The sequence below is a fragment of the Equus przewalskii genome, chromosome 31, assembly GCF_037783145.1.
Source record: "Equus przewalskii isolate Varuska chromosome 31, EquPr2, whole genome shotgun sequence".
NCBI lineage: Eukaryota > Metazoa > Chordata > Mammalia > Perissodactyla > Equidae > Equus > Equus przewalskii.
The window spans coordinates 10850081-10875640 of record NC_091861.1 but is presented as its reverse complement, the minus strand read 5'-3'; the positions used below and the strand labels follow the sequence as shown (position 1 = coordinate 10875640).

The following is a 25560-nucleotide window of genomic DNA, read 5'->3' as shown; positions in this document are numbered from 1 at the left end:
CTGGGATGTTCAAAGGGCAATAACTCCTCTCCAGGATGCAGAGAGCGGGTGGGTGAGGCTGTATTTATTTTATTTCTAGACGCACTCCTCCCTAAAATACCCCCCAACACCCCAAAAATCTCCTCTGGGAGGGCTTTCACTACTGCTCGCCAGAAAACATTACGAGCTGACACAACTGAGTCCCCAGGGGATAAAAGAAAGCATCTGCCTAAATTATATCTAAAAATACGCTGTTAACTTCTCTTAGAAACTTTCTAGTTCTTTCACTCCCACAAGTACAAAAACCTTACAGCAAACTCATGCTAAAAATCACAATGGATGTTTGTTCTTTAAATCATTAGGTTTGATTTAATTTAACACTCTAGTAGTCAAAGCTTTATTCTAAGATCTTTGGTTCAGATATATTTAGTAAATCTAACAAAATCCAGTAATTATTCCCTAATATAAGCTAATAATCATATCAACTTAAACGTCAATACACTTTCTGAATAAATTTTTAACTCATGACTTGAACTTACAAACATGAATACGAGGGGTAGGGGAAAATCTCTCTCAAAAAGACCCTGAAAGTTCATTTTAAAAAATAGCCAGAATTTTAAAAGCAAATACTGTATCTTTAAAGGCACCTCAGATTCTTAAAATACTTCAAAAGTTTCCAGAGAATGAGTGAATCTTAATTGTATATATTTACTAACATCCATTGAGTAGCTACTATGTGCACAGCACTGTGCTAAAGTACTTTAAGAGGGAGAATGTATTCTGCTGACATATTCTTACTGTTTTTAATACAATACAGCAAGCATTTCTGCAAACTTTTGAAAACCAATTATGCCAGGAACCATTGCTTGATTGACACACGAATCAGAAGTAGGATTCTTGGTCTCAAGGAGTTTGCAGCATCACATGTGGGAATGATTCAAGAAAACTGCATTACAGTTTGAAAGCACTATCCCAAAGTACATACAAGGTAGAATTAGAGGCATGATAAATATTCAATTCTGGCAGAATAGAAAGAGGAGTTTCCTCCCTGCCATACTTTTCCCTCCCCTTGGTTTTTTTCCCCTCCTGGAGCGGAAGGTAGAAGGGAAAGGCAGAAGCCATCAACCAAGCAGGTACCAACCTTCTCCATTTAAGGCTTGCCTCCTTAGCACGTCCTTTGGGCACTAGCAGTTAAGAATGTACTAGAAAGTCAATTATCCAGGTTTAAACAAGTGGCCACTGGTACATAATTTATTTCCCTCTAGTTTTCAGTATTTAAGCAGCAAACAGAAAGAATCTAGAGTGGCCAGAAGGATCAATGGCATAATTTACTAAGTGCTATTCAGTCAATAAATAATTTCTATACAGAAAAGTATGAAAGACAGTGTATAGGTAAGTACCAAAATGAGATATATTGTAAGTGCCAGAAGGAAGAAAGGTTAAATGACTTACCCAAGATAAACCAGCTAGTGACTCATTAGTGGCTAAATAATCTTCCCCCTTAGGTCAACTGTATTCACCACTGATGAAAATCAAAAAGACAGGAGGCCATTAAAGAATAACGAATTACCAATCCTAGCATTTCCCAAATTCTCGTCCTAGCCCCTTTATATCACCATATTCTTCTGCCCTAGGTCTGGAGGAGATCTGCTTTCCGGTCTACTAATATTTTTATGGTTACTATGGGCTTCTTTAACCTTACTTTAACCTCACTGCCAATACACAGTACCACAGTGAAATGTGTATGAGATTTCATTACAAAATGTGATCTTAACTGGTGTGAAAGAAATAATTATTCTGACACCTGTTAAAATGGTAAGTAAGATTTTATTCAAGATTATTGCAACAAGGGTATTACAATAGGGAAGAGAGATCAATTCTGAATACAGCAAAGACAGCTGGGGATTTACAGCCAAGACACAGAGTCCGGGAGTCAGTGGATGGAAAATTACTAAGAGGAGAAATCAAGGGTCTGGGGATTCTTGCTAAACTGGCAGAACAGGATTCTTGCTGAAGGCAGGTCAAGAACTTAGACATCAAAGATGTGGGATGAGGAACCTGATTAGATACCCAGAGTGGTCAGATATCAAGGGTGGGGCAATTCTCACTAAACTGACTTTGCAGAATTCTTTGCTAAGACTGGGCTAGCAGGCCCCACGAGGACAAGACAGACACGAAGACCAAGGTCAAAGCCTCGTTGAGAAGAAGGCTCAGAGGAGCCTAACTAAAGTTGGGTTAAGGAAGGAGTCTCTGTCACTAGCATTTTACCAAACTCTTCTCCCAATATGCCAAATAAAGTTTTTATAAATACCATATTAAGAGCTCTTTCATGGACCCTGAGAAAGCAGCCCACTAAATTTAAAAACTGGAGCATTTCTAAAATACGCAGGCATACGCAGAATACAAAGCTAATCATGCTGACCCTCTACTTAAACCATCCAAGGGTTACCACTGCCTCCAGGACCAGTTCTTGCTAAGGCATGTGAGGCCCTGCCTATTCTCCTGCCTGGTCCTCTCACTAAACGCTGCCACCCCCTCCTCTCAACTTCACACTCAGGGCCTTTGTGCACAATGTTCCTTCAGCCCAATATTCTCTTCTTCACACAACTCAATTTTCCACAGAGCTCCTTGGTAAAGGAGTACTTATCTTTCAAGCCTCAGTTCAAAGGCTATGAACCTTTCTCGAGCGCTCCCTCCCACCTCCCCCTTCCTTTTTTCTCCTTTGTTCTGATCACTGAGATGACAAGGAACTGTAACTTTCGACTGCACTTGTCTCTATGTCTATCTCTCTCTTCAGGTTCTAAGTCCCTCCAGAGCAGGGAACAGGTTTCATTGCCTTTGTATCCCAATCATCTCCAATTGAGGTGAAACAAAGAAAAAAAGGAAATAAAAGCAAACCTTCTTTTGAAATTGTGAAAGCAGCACTGTTGATTCCAAAAAGAAAGGTAGTCATGCTTTAAAGATTTAAAATAAACCTGTTACTATATCCTTTACAGGTAGTTCATTAAAACTTTGGACTGTTTCTAACCTTCTGATTTGTTTACAACCTGAACTAAACTGACACGGTGCTCAAAACAGCATTAAATAATACTTTCTCAAAAGAAAGATTCAGCCTATAACCAAAGGCACTACATGGTGAACTCCTTTATTTTGCTGCTGCCCACCCCTACCAATACAGGAACCACGTAATGCTGGGGGAAAGAAGGGAATGAAATTCCTCATTACCCTTTCTACCATCTTATACCCGCAAATATTACACACATGAATCTTATTAACTCCAAGCCAGACAATGCCCTGTTATTTCCTATTCTCTACTAATCACCTACTGAAAGGACTGATTCATCATTGCTCCCACCCCACTTTCTATAATATAACCATCAACTATAGTTCTTTTTCTCATTTTAATCGAAAGATAAGATTTATTACAATGTAATCATCACTATCATCATATAAATCAGAGTTTTCAAAAGCCTAGTCAGTGGATAGCAGCATCAGAATTACCTGGGGGTTTAGGAAAATTGAGATTCCTGGATACCACCCTAAAACTGAGTAAAAACATGGAGTGGGAGGGAGCATAGGTTAGGGAATGTGAGTTTCAAATGATCTCCCCAGCTGGCTAATAGACTCACTGTATTTGAGAATAAATGAATAAACTAGATCTTCATTTATTAAATTGTTGAGTGCCAAAATATATGCCAAATACTATGACAGGCAGTACAGGATATACAGAAGTAATGCTGGAAGCAGCACCTGACCCCAAAGTATCCCCAATTTAATTAGGCAGAAAAAGTGTACACACAGAGGAATTATAGAACAATGCTAAACTCTATGGTATAGAATGGCCTTCAAACTTTAGATCAAGTACCTCCATCTTTAAAATGTTTAAGTACAGACCACTATAGGGACAGTAACTTATAAGTTACATATGTATTACTTTACTAACACATCAGGTACATTTAAAAACATATTAAAAAGATGAAAGTTTTTGGAAATATATTAAATTTTAATGGCACAAACTTTTCAGTGATTAGTAAATCACATTATTAATACTATGAAATATAAATGTTTCTTGAATTTTTTAAATCTTGGCTTAAAAATCTGTGATACAAAGATTTGAGGGACTAATTGTAAGTTCAGTTTATGCTGATATTTCAATGGCTGTCATAGCTAAAAAACAGTACCTCAAACAAGTAAAAGTAGTGCATCATTGGCTGCATTTCTTTAATTGTGATTCTCACATTTCAATCCAATCACCAATTACGTGGAAATTTTTAATAAAAGTCATGTTAGTAGATACCTTCCCTTTTGACAATTAGCTGTTCTTGAAAACTATTATTTTAATAATTGTAACAAATGGTTTCCAAAATCTACTAAGATTTTTGATCTAGAAGATTTAAAAACAGGTTAGATGTGAGAATTTCAGAAATCACACATAATTCAGGATAATCACATGAGTAGGGAAATTTTAAACACTTACTTTCAAAAAGCTAATTCCAATCTTTCTGCAGTATAATAGGCAAGATATTGTGAAGGATCCTCCAAGACAAAACACTTTTTTTAATGTATTGCTCAGCTTGAAGAAAGTAAGGGAAACATTCAAAAGAAAAATAAATTAAAAAAATTTTTTAAATCTGAAAGCTACCACAAAAGCCAGCATTTCCCTGGGGTCGAATACTTAGCACTGGACCCCTACAAGGTGGGAAAGCTGAACCTACAAACTCCCTCATTTGAGTCAGGATCCCTATAGGACACTAAAGTGTCTCAGGTCAGTAGAGGCTCCCATGAGGGGCAAACACAAATTCTCTCTAGAGGAAGTCATCCTCAATTCAGACACACCATTTCGCACAGATAAAAATCAGGCAAATATGAGTTCATCAGCAAAGACTAGCAAGTGCAAAAAGAAACAAGCCACAGTGGATGAGAATCAGGAGACACAAACAATAAAGCTGTATCTCCAAGACTTCAGATAATGAAATTTCCCGATTCAAAATGTAAATAACCATATATTAAATGTTTAAGAAAAAGAAGAAGAAATCACAAAAATAAACAAAGACCAAGAGACTACTAAAAAAGCCAGACTGGTTTGAGAGAAAACCTTAGAACTTTTAGAAATGAAAAACAGAATTAATGAAATTAAAAATGCAACAGATGGAGAAAGAAACGAGAGCAGTGTGCATCTAACACTCTGACTTTGCAGGGAACTGCCCAAGGGACTGGTTTCTGTCCAGCTCAACTCAGAGTGCTGATGGGAATCGGCATATGCTAGATGCCTGGGGGCTGCTGAGAACAAAAAGAACTGCTCAGTGTGCCACTGCTTCAGGGGAACCACGGTACAGTAGACAGACACCAGAAGGAGCAAGAGATTACAAGCTCTTAAAAATAAGAAACCAGCAAATACTCTAATAAGGAAGCTACATGCATAAGTCCAGAGAAGACACATTTACAGAAAACGTTAGGAAGCCTTGAGAATCCCCAGTTGGACTGAATGGTGAAAATCTTTTCATGTATGAAGCCAGGCCAGAAAGACTGGGAGAGGTGGCTATTTTGTTAAATGTGTGGATACCAACACAGAGTTACAAAAGACACAGGGCAAAATGGCCTAATCAAGGAAGAAAATAAATCTCCAGAAACCAACTCTAAAGAAACAGAGGTATATGCATTACCTGACAAAGAACTCAAAATAACTGACATAAAGATGTTCAATGAGCTCATGAAAATGATGCGTGAACAAAATGAAAATTTCAACAAAGAGATAAGAAATATAAAAAAGAACCAACAAATTCTCGAGCTGAAGAATGCAATAACTAGACCGAAATATTCATTAGAGGAGTTCAACCACAGATTTGATTAATCAGAAGAAAGAATCAGTGAACCTGAAGATAGGTCATTTGAAATTATCCAGAGGAGCAAAAAGAAAAAATAATGAAAAAGAGTAAATTAAGTTAAGGGACTTAGAGGATACCATCAAACGGATCAATGTACGTATTATGGGAGTCCCAAAAGAGACAGACAAAGGGATAAAAAGCTTATTTAAAGAAAAAATGGCTGCAAAGTCCCCAAATATAAGGAAGGAAATGGACATCCAGATTCAAGAAACCCAAGAAAGGGGATTAAAGTTAAATAGGATTAGAACTCAAAACAGGGTGAATCCAAAGATGTCCACACTGAGACACATTATAATCAAATTGTCAAAAGTCAAAGACAGAGAATTTTGAAAGCAACAAGAGAAACACAACTTGTCACCTGCAAAGGAACCCCTATAAGCCTATCAGCAGATTTCTCAGTAGAAAACTTGCAGACCAGGAAAGAATGTGCTAATATATTCAAACTACCGAAAGAAAAAAAAGAAACCTGCCAACCAAGAATGCTCAGTTCAGCAAAACTGTCCTTCAAAATGAAGGAGAGATAAAAACTTTCACAGATAAACAAAAGCCGAGAGAGTTCATCACCACCAGATCTGCCTTACAAGAAATGCTAAAGGGAGCATTAAAGCTGAAACAAAAAAGTGCTAAACAGCAACAGGAAAGCATATGGAAGTATAAAGTGCACTGGTAAAGGGAAATATACAGACAAATACAGAGTACCATAATACTGTAATGATGGTGCATAAGTAATTTTAATTCTGGTATACAAGTTAAAAGACAAAAGTGTTTTAAAAAACTATAAAAAGGTTAATGGGTACACAGTATAAAAGATACAATTTGTGGCACCAATAATATAAAGTGTGGGAGAGGGAGAAGTCAAAGTGCAGAATTTTTTCATGAGATTAAAGTTAAGTGGTTATCAGTTTAAAATAGATTGTTATAACTATAAGCTGTTTTATGTAAACCCCATGGTAACCACAAAGAAAATACATATAGATGATACACAAAAGAAAACGAGAAAGGAATCAAAGTATGTCACTACAAAAAAATCACCAAAACACATACAAAGACAGCAAAAGATGTTAAGCTGGACAAAAAAACTAGAAAACAGAAAGCAATGAAATGGGAATAGTAAGACCTTCCCCACCAATAGCTACTCTAAATATAAATGGATTACTCTTTCCAATCAAAAGACACAGAGTGGCTAAATGGATTTTAAAGAAAATTCCAACTCTATGCTGTCTACAAGTGACTCACTTATGTTTAAGAACACACAGGCTGAAAGCGAAAGGATGGAAAAAGATATTCCACACAAATGATAATCAAGAGAGAGGGTGGCCATACTCATATCAGGCAAAATAGACTTCAAGTCAAAAACCGTCAAAAGAGCAAAGAAAGACATTATATAATGATAAAAGGATCAATTCACCTTGAAGATATAACAATTATAAATATTTATAGACCCAACATCAGAGCACTTAAGTAGATGAACATTGACAGGACTGCAGGGAGAAACAGACAGCAACACAATAACAGTACAAGATTGCATCACCCCACATTCAATAATGGATAGAATATCCAGCCAGAGGATCAAGAAGGAAAGAGAGGACTTGAACAACACTATAAATTTAATGGACTTAACAGACATAAACAGAATATTTCACTCAACAGCAGCAGAATACACATTCTTCTCAAACGCACATGGAACATTTTTCCAGGACAGATCACATGTTAGGTCACAAAACAAGTCTTAACAAATTAAGAATACTGAAATCATACCAAATATCTTATCCAAACTGATGGCATCTAACTACAAATCAATAACAGAAAGAAAACTGGAAAATTCACAAATATGTGGAAATTAAACAACACACTCCTTAACAAAACCAATAGGGTCAAGGAAGAAATTAAAAGGGAAATTAGAAAATATCTTGAGACAAATGAAAATACAATATACAAAAACTTATGGGATGCAGCAAAAACAGTACTAGGAGGGAAGTTTACAGCAATAAATGCCTACACTGGGGAAAAAACTCTCAAATAACCCAACTCTATACCTCAAGGAATAAACTTAACCAAGGAGGCAAAAGACTTATACACTGAAAACTACAAAATGTTCCTAGAAGAAATTAAAGACACAAATAAATGGAAAGAGATCCTGTGTTCATGGATTGGTTAATATTGATAAAATACATACCACCCAAAAAGACCTACAGATTCAATATAATCTCTATCAAAACCCCAATGGTATTTTTTAGAGAAACAGAAAAAACAATTCTAAAATTCATATGGAACCACAAGGACCCTGAATCGCCAAAACAATCTTAAGAAAGAAGAACAAAGCTGGAGGCCTCACACTTCCTGACTTCAAAACATATTACAAAGCTACAATAATCAAAACAGTATGGTAGGGGCAAAAAGACAGACATATAGAACAATGGAACAGAATCAAGAGCCCAGAAATACACCTAGACACATATGGTCAATAGTGCCAAGAATATACAAGAGGGGAAAGATAGTCGCTTCAACAAATGGTGCTGAGAAAACTGGACATCCACTTGCAAAAGAATGAAATTGGACTTTTATCTTATACCATACACAAAAACCAACTCGAAATGGATTAAAGACTTAAATATAACACCAGAAACTGTAAAACTCCTAGAAGAAAAACAAAGGGAAAACCTTCATTACAGTGGTCTTGGCAATGATTTCATGGATATAAAACCAGAAGCACAGGAAACCAAGGAAAAAACAGACAGGTGAGGCTACATCAAACTAAAAAGCTTTTGCATGACAAAGGAAACAATCAACGGAGTGAAAAGGCAACCTATGGAATAAAGTATTTGCAAACCATCTATCTGAAAAAAGGTTAATATCCAAAGTATATAAGGAACTCCTACAATTCATTAGCAAAAAAAAAACCTGATTAAAAACAGGGCAAAGGACTTGATTGGACATTTCTCCAAAGAAGATGTACTAATGGCCAACAGATATATGAAAAGATGCTCAACATCACCAGTTATCAGAGAAATGCAAATCAAAACCACAATGAGTTATCACACCACAATTGTTAAGACGCCCATTATCAAAAAACAAAACAAAACAGATAATAACAAATGTTGGCAAGGAAGTGGAGAAACTGGAACCCTTGTACATTGTAAGTGGGAATGTAAAATGGTGCAGCCACTACGGACAACACTATAGAGGTTCCTCAAAAAACTAAAAATAGAACTACCATATGATTCAGCAATCCCACTTCTAGGTATTTATTCAAAAGAATTGAAATCAGGATCTCAAAGAGATATTTGCACTCCCACATTCAGTGCTGCATTATTCACAATAGCCAAGATATGAAAACAAACCAAATGTCCATCAACAGATAGACAAATGAAGAAAATGTGTTATATACATTCAATACAATATTTTTCCATCATAAAAAGGAAAGAAATTCTATCATATGCTACAGCATGGATGAAACTTGAGGACACTATGTTAAGTGAAATTAGCCAGTCACAGAATAATTAATACTGCATGATTCCACTTAATGTGGTATCTAAAGTAGTCAAACTTATAGAAGCGGAAAGTAGAATTGTGGTTTCCAGGCAATGGGGAGAGAGGAAAATGGGAGTTGCTATTCAATGGTATAAAATTTCAATTTCAGTCACTCAAGATGAAAAAGTTCTAGATATCTGCTGTACAACATTGTGCTATAGTTAACAATACTGTACTGCACACTTAAAATTTTGTTAAGAGGGTAAATCTCATGTTATGTTTTTTTATCACAATAAAAACAAATTCAACAGAGGAGTTAGTGATTTAAATACAGATAAAGAGATTTAGCTAACTAAAAGATACATCTAACCATATTACATACAGTAACTGTACTGTAAATTGTACTACAGATTACAGTACAGAGAAACAGTGAAATAGGGAAAGGAATGAGAGTTTAAACATACATAGGCTAGAATGAGATATTTAAGCATATCTAATGAGAGCAATAGAAACACTAGAGAGAACAGAGGAAAGGCACTATTCAAAAAGATAATGGTTGGCACATTTCCAATACTGATGAAAGATATAAATCCACAGAGTTTAGATCTAAGCAAATTAAACAGTTCATAGCACAGAGAGGCAATGAACTTGCGGGAAAAATTAATGACAAGTTAATGCATATGGGAGAGTCAAGGTCTAACAATCTACTCAGAGTCCCACAACAAAACTCTAAAGAGACCAGAAGCACAGCAACATCCAAAAAGAGAACAGTTGATAAAAGTCCAGAACTAATGAAAAATATGAATGCACAGACATAGAAAGCAAGCAGGAAAAAAAAAAAAAGAAAGAAATCCATACCTAAACACAACTGTAGTGAAAATACAACACCTAAGAAAAAGAGAGAATCTTAAAAAGAGACAGAAAAGATTGCCTACCTATAGGCAGATGACTTCCGAACCAAAACAATGGAAATCAGTAGACAATGGAATATTACCTTCTGAGGAGAGAAAGAAAATAACCATCAACTAAGAAATGGAGACTGAGCAAAGCTATCTTTCAAGAATAAGAGCAGGGGGCAAGCCCAGTGGCACAGCAGTTAAGTGCGCATGTTCTGCTTCGGCGGCCCGGGGTTCACCAGTTCAGATCCTGGGTGCAGACATGGCACCGGGTGGCAAGCCATGCTGTGGTAGGCGTCCCACATATAAAGTACAGGAAGATGGGCATCGATGTTAGCTCAGGACCAGTCTTCCTCAGAAAAAAGAGGAGGATTGGTAGATGTTAGCTCGGGGCTAATCTTCCTCAGGGGGATAAAAAAAAAGAATAAGGGCAAAATTATTTTCAGGTTTAAAAAAGAAAGTTTATGACTGACAATCCTTCACCAAAAGAACTTCAAAGATGTTCATGAGGAAAAGGGAAAATGATCCCGAAGGAAAGTCTGAGATGGAAGAAGGAATGGTAAAAAAATATAATAACTTAAAAATGATGTGGCTGATTCTAAACAACCTGAGGTTTATAAAATAAAAAAGAAGAGTTAATGGTGGCATGTAGGTCAGAAGGGAAGTAGACGAAGGTAAAGACGTTTTTTCTCACAACAGATTGTACTGCACACCCACTTTGGAGACTAACGGTGTAGACTATAGATAGATAGATATTTAGCTAGAGCAGACAGAAATGCCGGCTGCTATCATTTCAGAAACCTTAAAGACATGAGCCATGCCATAAAGAATTTGTAAGTTTGCAATAAGGGGAAAGGAGCAGGGTACGCCAAACGGGAAAAATAGCAAAGGTTCAGAAGTAGAGATGAGCATGGCATAGCTGCTCTTCCTCTAATAAAGTATCGTATCATTTCACATGTTCTTTGAAAATCTCTAAGACAAAAACAAAACAAACCAAAAAACTACCTCCAAGGAGGAACCACATGAGCAGAACAACAGTGGAAGATGTCAGAGATTCATTATTACCTTGGGCAGCTCACTTAACTTTCTGAAGGCTTCTGTCTCTCAGTGTGTAACATGTAACATCTACCCTTCCCAGTGTCACTAGTATATATTGATGACAAGTGAAAAAATTCAAAAGGGGAAGGCCATAGCACTGATCTCTTTCGTCTTATTACTAGTTACTGTGCTGGGTACTGGCAATACAGAATAAAAGAAACAAAGCAATTCAGCAATTACAATGCAGTGTGACAGGTCCTGTGACACATGAGGGATGCACATGCTACTTGAGCAAACCCAAGGATGGTGGCAAAGCCATGCATGCTTCCCTCTTGCTTGTTCCCACTATTAACAATGGCTCCCATTGGGCAAACTACTGATGGCCACTTTAGTTACACTAAGTACTTGTCATCCCAGTGAGTTTCAGATCTATGAAAAGAATCACCGCCAAGAATTTCGTTATTAAAAATTTCAAAATAAATTTAACAAAAGTCCATTTTAAAACATCCCAAGAAGGAGGCAAATCAATTTTCTTCATGCTGATCAAAATTTCACCACAGAAAGCTAGTCTAGACATTTTGGATCCATAAAAATTAGCATAATCAGAGTTTTTCCAAAACATGAAAAAAAATTCTTTTTTGCTTCATTTCAAAGCACATAACAGTAATGGTAATATATTATCTATATGCATGCTGGAATTATCCAAATATAATCTAACAGAAGAAAGAAAAATATTTCAAAGGCTCATTCTTTTTCTGGACTTACACTCTACAAAATCAAACACACTTTGCATAAATGAATTCTATTCTCTGCAACATGTCTTTTCTACTGCGCTAGGAAGCATTACTGCTTTTCAACTTAATCATTGGTTGTTCTGTTGTATTTAGCCATTCGAGGCCTATTACCAATGCACACACAAATCCTTCATTTAAGAAAATACTCCTGAAAAAGAACACACAGAACCTTCTCAAAGAAAAGCAATTCTTCCTTACTCTACTACATCCAGTATTAGTAAACAGATCAGTGCTATAACATTCCTCTCTGGAATTTTTAAATTTAGCTTGAATATACATTAGCGACGTGGGCAAGGCTACATGATGAATATTCCCAAGGATACAAAATCCAAATATGTTCATGTATGACTAAACAAATTTTTATATGAACTGCAAATGACAATAAAATACAAAGACGGCTTTTTAAATTCCATATTTGTTTAAATTAAAACATTTCTAGCAGTAGTAAAATGTTTTTAGTTATGTCCTCAATATTCCAAAAGACTTAGAAGCCTTTAAAAGTCATATGAATCTAAATTTTCACAACCATTTTTTTAAACATGTCACTGTAACTGAAAACGACTACAAACAAATGTATGTTTTGATTGCCATACTGGCATTAATAAATTAGCTAACAAGCAGGTGTGTGACTTTATTTCATTGCTGAGAGGTAAGAAAGAATGGATAATGACATTTACTACCAACCAGGGAATAAAGAGAGACACCAACGGTGGTTTTATAGGCATCACTGGTGGTCCCTTTGATAAACACCTACGGCACTTCTAAACCAATTTAGCCCTACTTACACAGCATTTTCTACTGTACACTCTTTGGGATTATATCTACCTTTCCTATAAACTCCTTGAGGGGAGAGTCTTATCTTAAATACTACTTCCATATCCCTTCCAGCTCAAACACAGAGCTCAGCGCATACTTACTGACAAATTAAGAGCACAGTACTATAGATATTTTCCACAGCAATCAGGAGAAAATCAGGATGTGGGTAAAGTAACGTAAATGGAGGTATAAGTTATGTACAACACAATGACAACATTGGGACAAGATCATAAAAGTGACTTTGAAATAACACGGTCAGAAAGAGAGCAAATGCGTTTACACAGCATAATCATTTTCACAAGGTACAATAAAATTTAACACACTATTATTACTTAGCTTAAAAATCCTTTTTCTTGGTCTTCCATGCGATGCTGCATTTTCTACTATTCCTTGCTGCACATTTCTATAATGCTATCTCATGTCTGTATACAGTACCTTACTCACACAAGTATGGAATGAGCTATACTATTCAAAATCCAAAGGAAAATAAAAACAATGTGTTTTTCTACCCTTGCTGGGTTAACACACACCGTGTTTTGCAAATAAAAACAAAGGTCATCATCTGTCTTTTCATTCACACTGAAATGACACACTGAATGACAGGAATTTTTTTAGAGTTCCTATTAGAAAAATTCTGTACCAACTTGGCTTTAAAATCAACTTTAATCAAATGTTTCATCTCTTTCTCATCTTCTTCAATCTCTCAATCAAAATTACATACAATTATATTTTTTGAAATAGTTATGATGCAAATTAAGTTACAATTTACGATATCAGCAGCCTTACACTATCTTTACCATTTTAAAGGCACCACACGAGGGAGGACAAAAGCATACTTTGAAACACCTTCCTAGCCTTTAACAATAGTCTCTTACTAGAACTTCTTCTCCCTTCATATAATTATATTAAGTTTCTGTGCCCCCCTACTCTCCAAGATGAAATAATCTGTTTATCCCTCCCTCCAACACTTCAGAGAGGAGCTTGTATCTCTTCTCTCTCATGCCTTTTGTCTCAGAACAGCAAAGCACTTCATTATTTCATCTTACCAGCCCTACGAAGACAGTGGTACACCAAGAGCTGGAGAGGTGATGAACTAACTAGGCAACCAGAGAGATCTGGACAGCCAACCAAAACTTGGTACCCGTCTAGCTCCTTAAAATCAGTCAGAAAAATCAGCCAAGGCCCTATTTACAGGTCAGGAGGGTTTGGAAGACAATACAAAACAAAACAAAAAAAACCTTTCCCACCAAGGAACTCACATACACACACAATTGTACTTTTCAGAAGGTGGAAATACAGCTAATCTTGTTCTTTTTCAAGAGTTTAAACACTAGGGACATCTGCATCTAGATAAAAACTCCTGAGGGCAATTTGATCAAAGACACAGAAAATCCTTCCTTCAAAGAAACGCACCTTGTGACACTCCAAGAAGGAGGAGAGAGATTTAAAGTAAAACCTGCCCTGAATTCTTGCCACTGGCTTCAGGAAAAGAATAAAAAGCCCTGGGCTTCACAGGGCTTTGAAACATTTTGCTGTAACCCCAGGGCCACGGAAGCTGTTGGTGAAATTCTTGTACTCATCTCTGAGGAAGAGTATCACAGCGATGCAAACTCACATACACAGACACACACATCCATCTCTACTACCGTTCTCGTCCCTTCCACTCCCGACCTTCCCCCTTGGGTGCTCACGACCCCAAACGTGGACACGATGCTACAAAAAGCAAAGTCATGGGGCAATGCGGGGGAGACGGGGGTGCAAAGGGGTGAAAGAACCAGAAAAGCAGGGGTGGCCGAGGTCGTCAGCTGGCTTGTCTGTTATCGGAAAGCAAACAGTCGGGTGGGGAAAGGGAATGCCGAGGTAGAAAGAAAGCAATCCGGGATGCCCACTCTGCCACCTCCTAGCTCTCTGCCCTCCATCACCCCAGCCTCTCCTGGAGGACCACCTCCGAGGAGGACAGGGCGCCAGTGACATGCCCCACCTTTACCCTTGAGGGGCAAGCAGCGAAATGAGCTTGCAAAGAAGCCTGGGGGCTGAGAGGGGGGCCAGGGGCACCCGGGCTCCAGGGGGACGCCCTGCCGCGCGGGGCCCGCCCTTGGGCCAGGGGGCGGCCCACGCGGAGGGGCAGCGGGGCTCGGAGGAGGGTCTCGCCCCGCCGCTGCCCGGGAGGCTCCGGCTACTCACATTCTCCGTGTCCCGCTCGTTCACCGTCGGCAATGGCGTCCGGGCCGACATTTTGTGCGGGCGCCGGGGTCGGGCCGGGGGCTCGCTGGCCGCGCGGGGCTGCGGGCGCCGGGCCGAGGGGCAGCGGGCGCCGAGGCGGGCGCGAGGCCGGGCCCGGGCCGGGGCGAGCGGCTCCCGCAGGCCGCGGGCGGGGCGCCGGGCGCGGAGACGGGGCAGAGGACGCGGAGGAAGAGGAGGGGGAGCCGCTGCCCGCGGCGGCGCCGCCGGGGGCCGCGGGCGGCGCGAGGGAGGGCTCGGGGCGACGGCGGTTGCGGGCGCGGGCCGGCCGGGATGCGGCGGGCAGGGAGCCGGGGGCGGCGGCCGGGCCCCGCTAGACGGCCCGGGCCATGGCTGAAGGTGAACTCGCGCCTCCAATCAGCGGCCGGCGAGCGCGGCGCGGGGCCTGCGGCCGCGGCCCTGACAGCGCGCCCGCGCCCCGCCTCAGGTGTGCGGCGCCGCCCGGCCGAGCCGCAGCCACGCGCGCGGGGCCCAGCGGCCGCGGCGCCCCCGCTCCCGGCGCTCCCGGCGCTCCCGGCGCCCCCGGCGCGCCAGCCCGCCTCGCTCCGCGCGGTCCCCGCCGCCGCAGCCGGGAGGAGCGGCCGAGCCGGCTGCGCGCGGAGCGGCGGGCGCGGCACGCAGCGCCCAGAGGCACTTGGCGGCCGCCGCCGGGTGGGCGGGCGCCAGGCGAGGGGGCCTCTCCATTCATTCCCTCATTAGGGATGCGGGGCCGCCTCCTCCGCCTCCTCCCGCGCTCCGGGCCGCCGGGGCCCGTGTTTATTCTCGTTTCTGGGCCCCCCCGCGGAGCACGGGCGTCTGAGAGCCTCTGGTGGTTTTTATTTTTATTCGTGTTTGGGTTTTGCCGGGCGGAGGTGAGAGGGCGCTGATGCAGTGCGGGGGCCCTTTTTGTCTGTTTCCCTGGGAAGATCTGGGCACGATCCTACCCGGGAGCCTACACCGCCTGTCTCCCACCTCGGGACTTTTCCCATTCTTAGAGTCGTCTTCTCCTGCGCCCCCGTTTCCAAGCTTTTTCGATTCGTGTCCTCCCCCCGAGCCCTCTCTCAGTCGCCTTCTCCAGGGAAGCTTGGGTTCAGGTCACCCTAAGAGTTGGGCAAAGCGCACAAAAGCCCCAAGAAGCGTCCGCAGCCTCGCGGGGGCTGCTCGAGAATCCTTCGTGCGAGGGCCTCAGGCCAGGCGGCTGGCGAGGTGGCCCCGACCGCGCGGCCGCCCCGGGAATGGAGCCGGCGGAAGACGTCGCCTGGCGCCCACCGCAGCACCCCCTGAGTGGGTGAGACCCCGGAGTCACAACGTCTACACTGGCTGATCGTCACTTCCTGGGACACAAGGAAGTGTCACTTGGGCGAGTTTGTTTAAGGAGGGAGGAGGGCTGATTTGGGCCCTGTCCTACCTCCTCCAGGTGTCTTCCTCACCCTTCCACCCGCCTGCCACTCCTTACATCCTGCAGACATCCCTACATAATGCATCGTCCAGGGCCCATTAGTCCCTAAAAAGCAATGCTGCTGCTTTCTGTCTGATTTGAGAGCTTATGTTTTGCACACAGCCTCTGGGACAAAAACCTTACCATCTCTCTCTATTCCTCTTCTTTCTAATATTTCTTTTTCACATCCTTTCATGGGTGGGCAGAAAGATAAAAGCGGCAATAGATAGAAAAGGATAGATCCGATTTTTGAGCTACTTCCCATCCATTTGAAGGCAGCATCCTTGCACCAGATGGTTTTTATCCTGACTCATTAAAGGTTGTTTCTGAAAAGTTAACACTTGACCCTTAAAACGTTTCAAAAGACCTAAAAATAGCAAATACAAAGATTGTCTGAGAAAAAAATTCCCACCCAGTAAATATTCACTTCTAGAACAGCATCTACGTATTTATTTCTTTAGCATTTCGTCTTGTAAACACTTCTCAATTTCACAAAGCAAATAAAATCACAAGATCCCTTTGGTGTTCATCACCATTCCTCAAACAGAATTCAGGCTTTGGAACTGCAAGGCTGCCTCCTGAATTATGGTGTGCAACTGGGAATGCCAAGCTTTTACAGTCCCTCTGCAGAAATCCTGAATCACCAAGATGTATTGAAGTTGCCAGGGCAGAAACTTGTAGTTTTCTGATCAACTGGAGCCACTGCTGCCTATAGGGGCTGCTAATAGAGTGTCAGCGTTTCCACAGTGTCACCCTTGACTGCTACAGCCACTCAAGAGTACCTGTGTTACAATAGTAATCGTGTTAACATGGGAATTAACAACTGTCTGTGAAAAGGTGTTCAACCCCATCAGAATATGAATCATTCCTTCAACTGGTAGCTTGGATTTTGCTTTTCAATGCCCAATCACACAGTATCTAAGTCTTTATCTTGTGGTGACCCAGACAGGCATATTTATTTCCATTTTAAAAAGTCTACTAAATTGACTTATTCAAGATCACAGATTCATCAGGTTCATAGTGTACAGAAAAAGATAACTGGAATATGCAGTACTGTTCAATCTTGCACCAATCACAAGACCCACAGCCTCACCCTTGTAAGGTTCACTATACCTAGAACCTACAATGGCTAGAGACAGCTCAAAGGAGAGCCCTGGATCCTAGCGTAGTGGCTTCTAAGACTTTAAAATGTACATTAAAAGCCAAGGGCAAATCCCTTAGCTATATTTGCTACACTGTGCTCACACATTGAAACTTACTGAGTATTACATAATAATAGTAAAGGATACTTATTTTTAAAATCAACCCGTAAAGCAAGTTTTATAACAGTGGGACTGTATTCAAAGGAAGTTGTTATTGGGTGGGTAACTCAAATCCATAATTCTGGCAGATAAAATAGACTGGAAACAACTCTATCTATCCAAAAGGTAGCATTCAAATAATCCTTATTCATACCCAGAATTTTGGGCTTGATGTATAATGAAAATTCACTTAGCCTAGGTTTGAAAAAGTCATTGCGTTTTTGAAAAGGAGTTGAGTGTGTACCCTACGTGAGCTCTCCTCCTCTTAAAATGGCATGAGGCAGAATTGTGATTAAAACAAAACTGTTTAGCCATCATTTTTAATAAAGAGAATACTCTTGAGCAAAATTCTCTTGTGTCACTACATATAACTTCTTGTGCTTGTCACCATGAAGAAATGACAAAAGGACTATTTTAAGGCTTTGAGTAATTTTCTTTAGGATTATTAACCAAATGTGGCATGTTTAATTTAGAGATTTCTACCTAAAGTGGTAGAGTAACAAAGGTTTCAGAAAAAAATTGACGTTCTGAGAAAACAAAAGAAAAATAAAGATCTGCAAGGTGCTAAACCCACACTGACAGGTGCTAAAAGAGCATTGCCTACCAGCAGCCCAATGGTGCAGAATTCTCTAGAACTACACTGTCCTATATTGCAGATACTAGCTACGTGCAATTGTTGAGCACTTGACACGTCACTAGTGTGGCTGAAGAACTGAATTTTTTTATTTGATTTCATTTTAAAGATTTTATTTTTCCTTTTTCTCCCCAAAGCCCCCAGGTACATAGTTGTGTATATTTTTAGTTGTGGGTACTTCTAGTTGTGGCATGTGGGATGCCGCCTCAGCATGGCTTGATGAGCAATGCCATGTCTGCGCCCAGGATCCAGACTAGCGAAACCCGGGGCGGCGGCAGCAGAGAGCGCAAACTTAACCACTCGGCCCCAGGGCCGGCCCCTAGTTTCATTTTAAACAATTTAAATTTAAAAACTGATATTGATTCAGATATTGGAAAAATTTTAATTATGTTGGAAAAAATGAGTACATGAATCTACCTTTTTAACTATAAATATTCTGAATCTAAATACAAATCGAGTATTTCTGCTGAAAATTTATCAGCTGAATTGAGATATACTGTAAGTATAAAATGCACACCAGATTTTTAACAACTTAGTAGGGAAAAAAAGAGTTTAAGATACCTTAAAGATCTTTAAAACGTATTAAGATAGCTCTTTAATAAAAATATATTGATAATATATTGAAATCCCAATATTTTGACATTGGGTTAAATAAAATATATTATTAAAATTAATTTCAACTATTTATTTTTACTTTTTCAAATGTGGACACTGAAAGAAAATTACATATATGATTTAAGTCATATCTCTATTGACAGCACTTCTCTATAAGGTAAAAATTAAGACTAAAGAAGTTTAGTTGCTGATGAATCAAAGGCCTTGATTAGAATCTATTAATAATTCGTTCTTTGATTCAACAAACATTTATTAAGTACCACTCTACCACATGCCAAGCATTGCTCAAAGGGAATATTCTTCACCTAATAGTTATCAGCAATTAGCATTATAATATTCTTTTTAGAGAGCTAAATGAAAAACACGATGAATTCATACAAATGAGTGTGAACAGATTGCAGTCATTTGTAAACAAAGAATTCATCAAATATGACACATTCAGCAGAGTTCATAATGAACACATACAATTGTACATTTCTTTTATCACGTGCTTTAAGTGTATCAAATGTGTGCTAGACTTGCCCAGCCAATAACTGTTTATTGACCATACTTTGTTTCAGTATGATACAAAGTTATTTAAAATCTTTGATTTAACCCACACAAAAAAACTACAGGATGGGCAGTTCTGTAAGGTATCAAAGAGTTGTCCCAGCCAGAGAGAAACATGCTTAATGTCCAGCAGGAAAAGAACAATTAGTTCTTTACACAAAATAAACTGGGTCCCGTTGCTCTCCTATCTTCAACAAGGTACATTTTTATTGCAAGTCAACAGTCACCACTTAAAACGTAGAATCACTGAAATGGAAAAGGACCTCAAGAGAAAAGATATACTTTGTCTTAAAAACTGTCTAAGGCTGCTGCCTTTTACATTGTATATATGGTCATAGAAGACTGAAAAGTCCTTGTGATTATACACACAACACTTGTCTTCATAGCTGTCAGTGTCAGCCCAGGAGAAAGTCTAATGGAGTTGCTTAGGTTGGGCCCCTCCACACCTCACAAACGCAATCTATATCTAAGTGACGTTTAATATCCTTCCGTTCCCCACAAGCGCGCAAGGTTCAGCAATGTTGCATTGTTTGGAATTCCCCAAACTCACCACACTGCTTGACTCCTCTGCACCTTTCTGTCGTCTGCTCTCTGTTTTTGGAACGTCCTCCCCTCTTTTCTGCCTGATGGACTCAGAGTTGGTCTTTAAAACCTTCTCTTGGAAGGCTTCTCTGACACTCCTACTCCTTCCCATACCCACAGATTTCTTGTACTACCTCTGTACCCTGGGCATTCTTCTGCTATTGCTCTCCTTGCACCGTGCACTGGGCTGGTCCCCTGCCTGACTAGGAGCTGGGTCAAGGGAGGGAGTATGTCTTATTTAATTCTTTTTGTCCAGGACCTAGCACAGTGCCTAGCAATTAGTAGACACCCAATTTCCTAACTGACTTTTATTGACTTGTCCCATCTTGTAAAATTTCCTGCACTTCCACATTCTTTTCAATTTCTAAGAAGCCTCATATAGGAATTGAAAAATATATTATAGGAGAATCATCAAAGTTTACAACTAAGGACCATCGGAGTAAATAGGAGTTCACACGGTATACAAAATATCTTCCCAATAAATATTATTGACTAGGTAGCAAAGTGACTGCTCTGTTCCCTACAGAGTAGTACCTTAATATGGTGCTGCTAATTTCACCACTCTGCGATTTTACTGTAATCATTCATTTTTATCCATACATAGAGGCTGCTGATCCCTGATATTTCAATAAAACAGTCTTTTAAACAAGTATCTGCATAAACCAGTACTGACAGCAAGTACTTGGTCAAGGGGAAGCACCTCAAAGGTACGTTGAAAAATCAAAAATGGAACAACATGATGACAGAGTGCTGAAAGTAACAGAGCTAGCAGACCAACACCAGGGAAGAGTCATCAGAAACTGAGTGACTCTTCATAAGCAAAAGGTTTTCTGCAGACTGAGTGTCGCAGCATCATTTGGCATTGCAAATTGGGACAGCAAAACAAAAGACAGGAGACACAGAAGTGACTATTGGTGATGACTGGTCTTGAGCAACATTGAAAAAAATGCAGATGAAAATCAGCATTAATAGTATAATCTTCAAATAAAGGGACATCGGTTACGAATAGACTCATAGAGGTGTGGATACACCCACATTGTCGTACCTTCCAAACTGTAGCTTTGTAATGTCACATAGGAAGCAAAACAATTCTTTGAAAGTCTTATGAGAGCCACCCCAAAGGAAGAGTTTGGTTATCTTCCACTTGCCACTTGCAAATACAGATTGAACATCATGTAATTCACACCCTCTTAAACAACCTTGTGATTTGAATATCTGATTTCATGGACAACATACTGGATAAACTCTTCCTTTATATTTTTATACTTACTTTGTTGGTATAAAAATATCAGCTTTGTAAGTTTCTTTACATAAACTCAACTTCATTTATTCAATCCCTTCAAATTGTTTTTTGTATGTTAAATGTTACATTACCTACATTTTGATGATTTTCTTTCTTTCCTACATAAATATTGACCTCATTTGTTACATTGATTTTCACTCATTCATTCATTCAAAATATTGAGCCCTGCTAATGCCAGGCACTATTCTAAGCTCTTCAGAAAGATCAGCAGACAAAATACAAAAATCCACGCCCACATGAAGTTTACATTTTGATGGGCACTTTCAGTGTCTAGACAGTTCAAAACCAGAGGCTCCCATAAACGAAATAACACTTTATGTTATGCATGGGTATTTTTCTCTTTTAACAAACATAAGAACCCAAGTTTAATTTTTTTTAAATAATGAATTGCAGTGGCTAGATCTTTTCTTGAATCCAAAGGTAGTTGCTTGCTCTCTTAATATTTTGGCCTTTCTCCAATGAGCTTTTGTATAAACAGCTTCAACTGGTTCCACCAGTAGCTTGGTACTTTAAAACCATAATAAAGATAGCTTGCTGACCAGGTGACTTGTATCTGAGCTACATTCTGTAATATTTTCCGAGCTTTATTATATTGACACCAGTATACTTACTACATTTCATCACTATGAGTTGCTTTTTCTTCAATCACTGGTAGTTTTCTTCCTATTTCCATTAGCCTAGATAAACTGTCAATATTTTAATAAGCAGCAAGAATCATATAATAAATAGGAATCTATGTTTATAACCATTTTAGCAGTACTTTTTTTTCAGATAAAGAAAGTTTTGGAAAGTTCTTCCCAGCACTCTATAAAAATGAAGCCCCCTATTACTCACTTAGGTGGTTTATTCCACTTTTCCTTCATAGCTCTTATAATAACGACTAACGGGGAGGCCCTGTGAGTGTTGCTTCCAGGACTGTGTCTCCAGTGCCTAGTACGGTGCCTAGAGTATGCGAGTTATTCAGTTAATGTTGACTGGAGGAATGAATCATAAATTTAATAAGTTCTCTGAGTTTGAACATACGTTTTCAGATCCCAGATTTCTTCCAGACAACCTTAGCATATTGCCACTCATAAGTGAAGGACCCAGTTTAGGTGTCCTTCAACTTTTGCAAACTAACTTTCCGTAGTCACTCCTTGGGCACTTGCCATCCATTGCTTAAAAGCTCAAATTGACAATATCCTGGTTTGACTTTTTCCACTATTTGCCAATATCTTCTTTTTCTAGTTCTCAAACAAGCATCCAAATTCTTAAAGTTATAAATGGCTCTTTGTGAAAGCATTAAAATTATGGAATACGCATCTCAGAAGATTACCATGGCTAGAATCTAGGTTTACATATATGTGAAAAAATGTATTTCCTTTGCAATATTTTTAACCATTCTTTTACTATCTATTTGTCTCATATCAAATCTTAATTCCACCTTAACACTAAGCTACAAATCAATTGCATACTATTGAGGGCCTACTATGTGCTCAGTACTATTCAAAGAGGAACCGTGCACAAGGGCTGATGCTAGCACATAGCAATTTTTACATAAATATAGCAAGACTTATATAGCAAAAGTTGACCCTTTGGAGTGCTCACTCTGAGAAGCTATATACTGATGTGATGTTACACCTTAGAAACTCCTCTTCTTTAATTCCCTCTAAAGCCTATGGAACAAGCTTTTGTGTATTTCCAATGGTGGTAGGTCTTTATTTTCTGAGTACTTATTTTTAACCAAGAGTCATTCAGAATCACTTTTGATGCATAGTATGGATGATTAAATTGGATAATCTCATGTTTGGTTAAACATTAGAAAGGCAATGGTTGCAACAATATTTTCTTGTATTCATCAAGCTGGATCATGCTTGAAGGAAGCATTTAAAACACTGAAAGATGATATCTTTGGAATAAGCATAAAACCTTGAGAAGTAACTATTTTAAGAGATGTTCTCATTGTTTTAGAATCACTTCTACGTGTGGTCACATGGCTCATGCAGTTAAGGAACATGTGATCTTGATAGAATGATGTGAGAATTTAAATAATAAAATACAGTGTTAATTGTTGTGTCCAAAAGATTCTAGAGGCAAACAAAGGTGAAGAAGAGGTTTCATAAAGGAGCATCAGTATACATCATTATCATCTCCCTTAACAGCCAATGTTTACCAATGGCCAACAGGTACATGAAAAGATGCTCAACATCTCTAATCATCAGGGAAATGCAAATTGAAACCACAATGAGCTATCACCTTACATCTGTAGAATGGCTGTTATCAAAAAGACAAGAAATAACAAGTGTTGGTGAAGATGTGGAGAAAAGGGAGCTCTTGTGCACTGTTGGTGGGAATGTAAATTGGTGCAGCCACTATGGAAAACAGTATGGCGGTTCCTCAAAAAATCCAAAATAGAACTACCATATAATCCAGCAATACCACTTCTGGATATATATCTGAAGAAAACGAAAACACTAATTTGAAAAGCTATGTGAACTCTCACATTCACTGCAGCATTATTTACAATAGCCAAGGCATGGAAACAACTTAAGCGTCCATTGATGGATTAATAGATAATGTAGTGTATATATATATATATATATATATATATATATATATATGTATAATGGGATTATTCAGCCATAAAAAAAGAAGGAAATCTCATCATTTTTCAAGAACATAGATGGACCTTGAGGTCATTAGGCTAAATGTAATAAATTAGACAGAGAAAGACAATACTATATGATCCCATTTGTATGTGGAATCTTAAAAAAAAAAAACAAGCACAAGTATACTGAGAACAGATTAGTGGTTGCCAGCAGCAAGTAGTCAGGGGTGGGTGAAGTGGGTGAAGGAGGTCGAAAGGTACAAATTTCCAGTTATAGAATAAATGTCACAGGGTTGTAATATACAGCATGTGACTATAGTTAATAATATTATATTGCGTATTTGAAAGTTGCTAAGTGAGTAGATCTTAAGAGCTCTCATTATAAGAAAAAAAATTTTGTCACTATGTGTGGTGATGGATGTTAACTACACTTATTGTGATGATCATTTCCCAATATATACAAATACGGAATCAACATGTCGTATACCTGAAACTAATATAACATTACATGTCAATTATACCTCAACCAAAACAAAATAAAGAGCCAATGTTTATGTGTATTTTCTAAAGCCTTTTGTTTACATTATCTCCTGTAATCCACACTAAATCTGGTAAATAGACTCATATTCTTAGTTCATTCCTCAAAGAAGAAACCGAACCTCAAAAGGTGAAATGATTTCCTAGTAGCATACATTTCATGACAACCTGATCCGGAAACCTGGGTCCTCCAGCCCGGAACCTAGGCCTCTTTTCGTTCATTTCTGAGGCTCTCACATCTACATCTGGGCATCTACATAAGGACCGCTGACTCTCACATCCGTAGCTCTCATCTCTCTTCTATTTCATTCGTCCTAAAAACTGATGTCAGCCTTCTGAATATGAGAACAAAAGTGTAATTGAGACATGAAAGTAGGTGCTAAGGACAGAAGAATGTGTGAATAACTGTTGTGAGCTTATCCGCTATATATGTGAAAAAAACCAGGTCTGGCTCTAGAGGTGGGATCCAGGCCAAACTGCATTATGGAGTTTGTTAGATGTTTTTATATGGATGAAATCAGATAAGAATTAAAACCAAAGGCAAACTAGAAATAGGAAAGAAATCATGAAAAGATGTCACTTTCAGCCTGCAGGGTGTGTGTTTGTGTGTGAGGCGGCAGGAGAAGGGGAAAGACATGTATATGCAGAAATAGAGAGAAACTGCACCTGGATGATGGTTGGGTGAGATCTTGTGGGCTAATTCTATTGTTAAAGATATTAGGTCTTTTCTTTTAGGGGGAGGAGGTCAAATCGCTTAAGCAAGTATCACACCGGAAATGACTCATATATTCATCAGTGCACACTTAAGAATAGACAGGCCACCAAGCAGCAAAGGAATCGGATATGAAATCCCACCTGAATCTGCTTAGCAGTTGAAGTGTGTGAAAGTCTGGAAATGCCTGAGTTGGTGCACTG

At 39.3% G+C, this 25560-nt stretch overlaps 1 protein-coding gene across 4 annotated transcripts in view; it reads right to left on the bottom strand.

The window, feature by feature from the left end:
• MARK1 (microtubule affinity regulating kinase 1) overlaps positions 1 to 20345 on the bottom strand; it is a 123086-nt gene extending 102741 nt beyond the window's left edge. For 2 of the 4 annotated variants that reach the window (XM_070602515.1, XM_070602516.1), the window contains exon 1: positions 20187 to 20345. In XM_070602515.1, coding sequence (XP_070458616.1) covers positions 20187 to 20330 — 144 coding nt within the window. In that variant the 5' untranslated portion in view covers positions 20331 to 20345. Of the gene's footprint in view, positions 1 to 1431; positions 1503 to 15063; positions 15433 to 20186 lie in introns of those variants that run through there. The other 2 variants (XM_070602517.1, XM_070602518.1) reach the window with 2 other exon arrangements.
• Positions 20346 to 25560: the final 5215 nt, after the last annotated feature.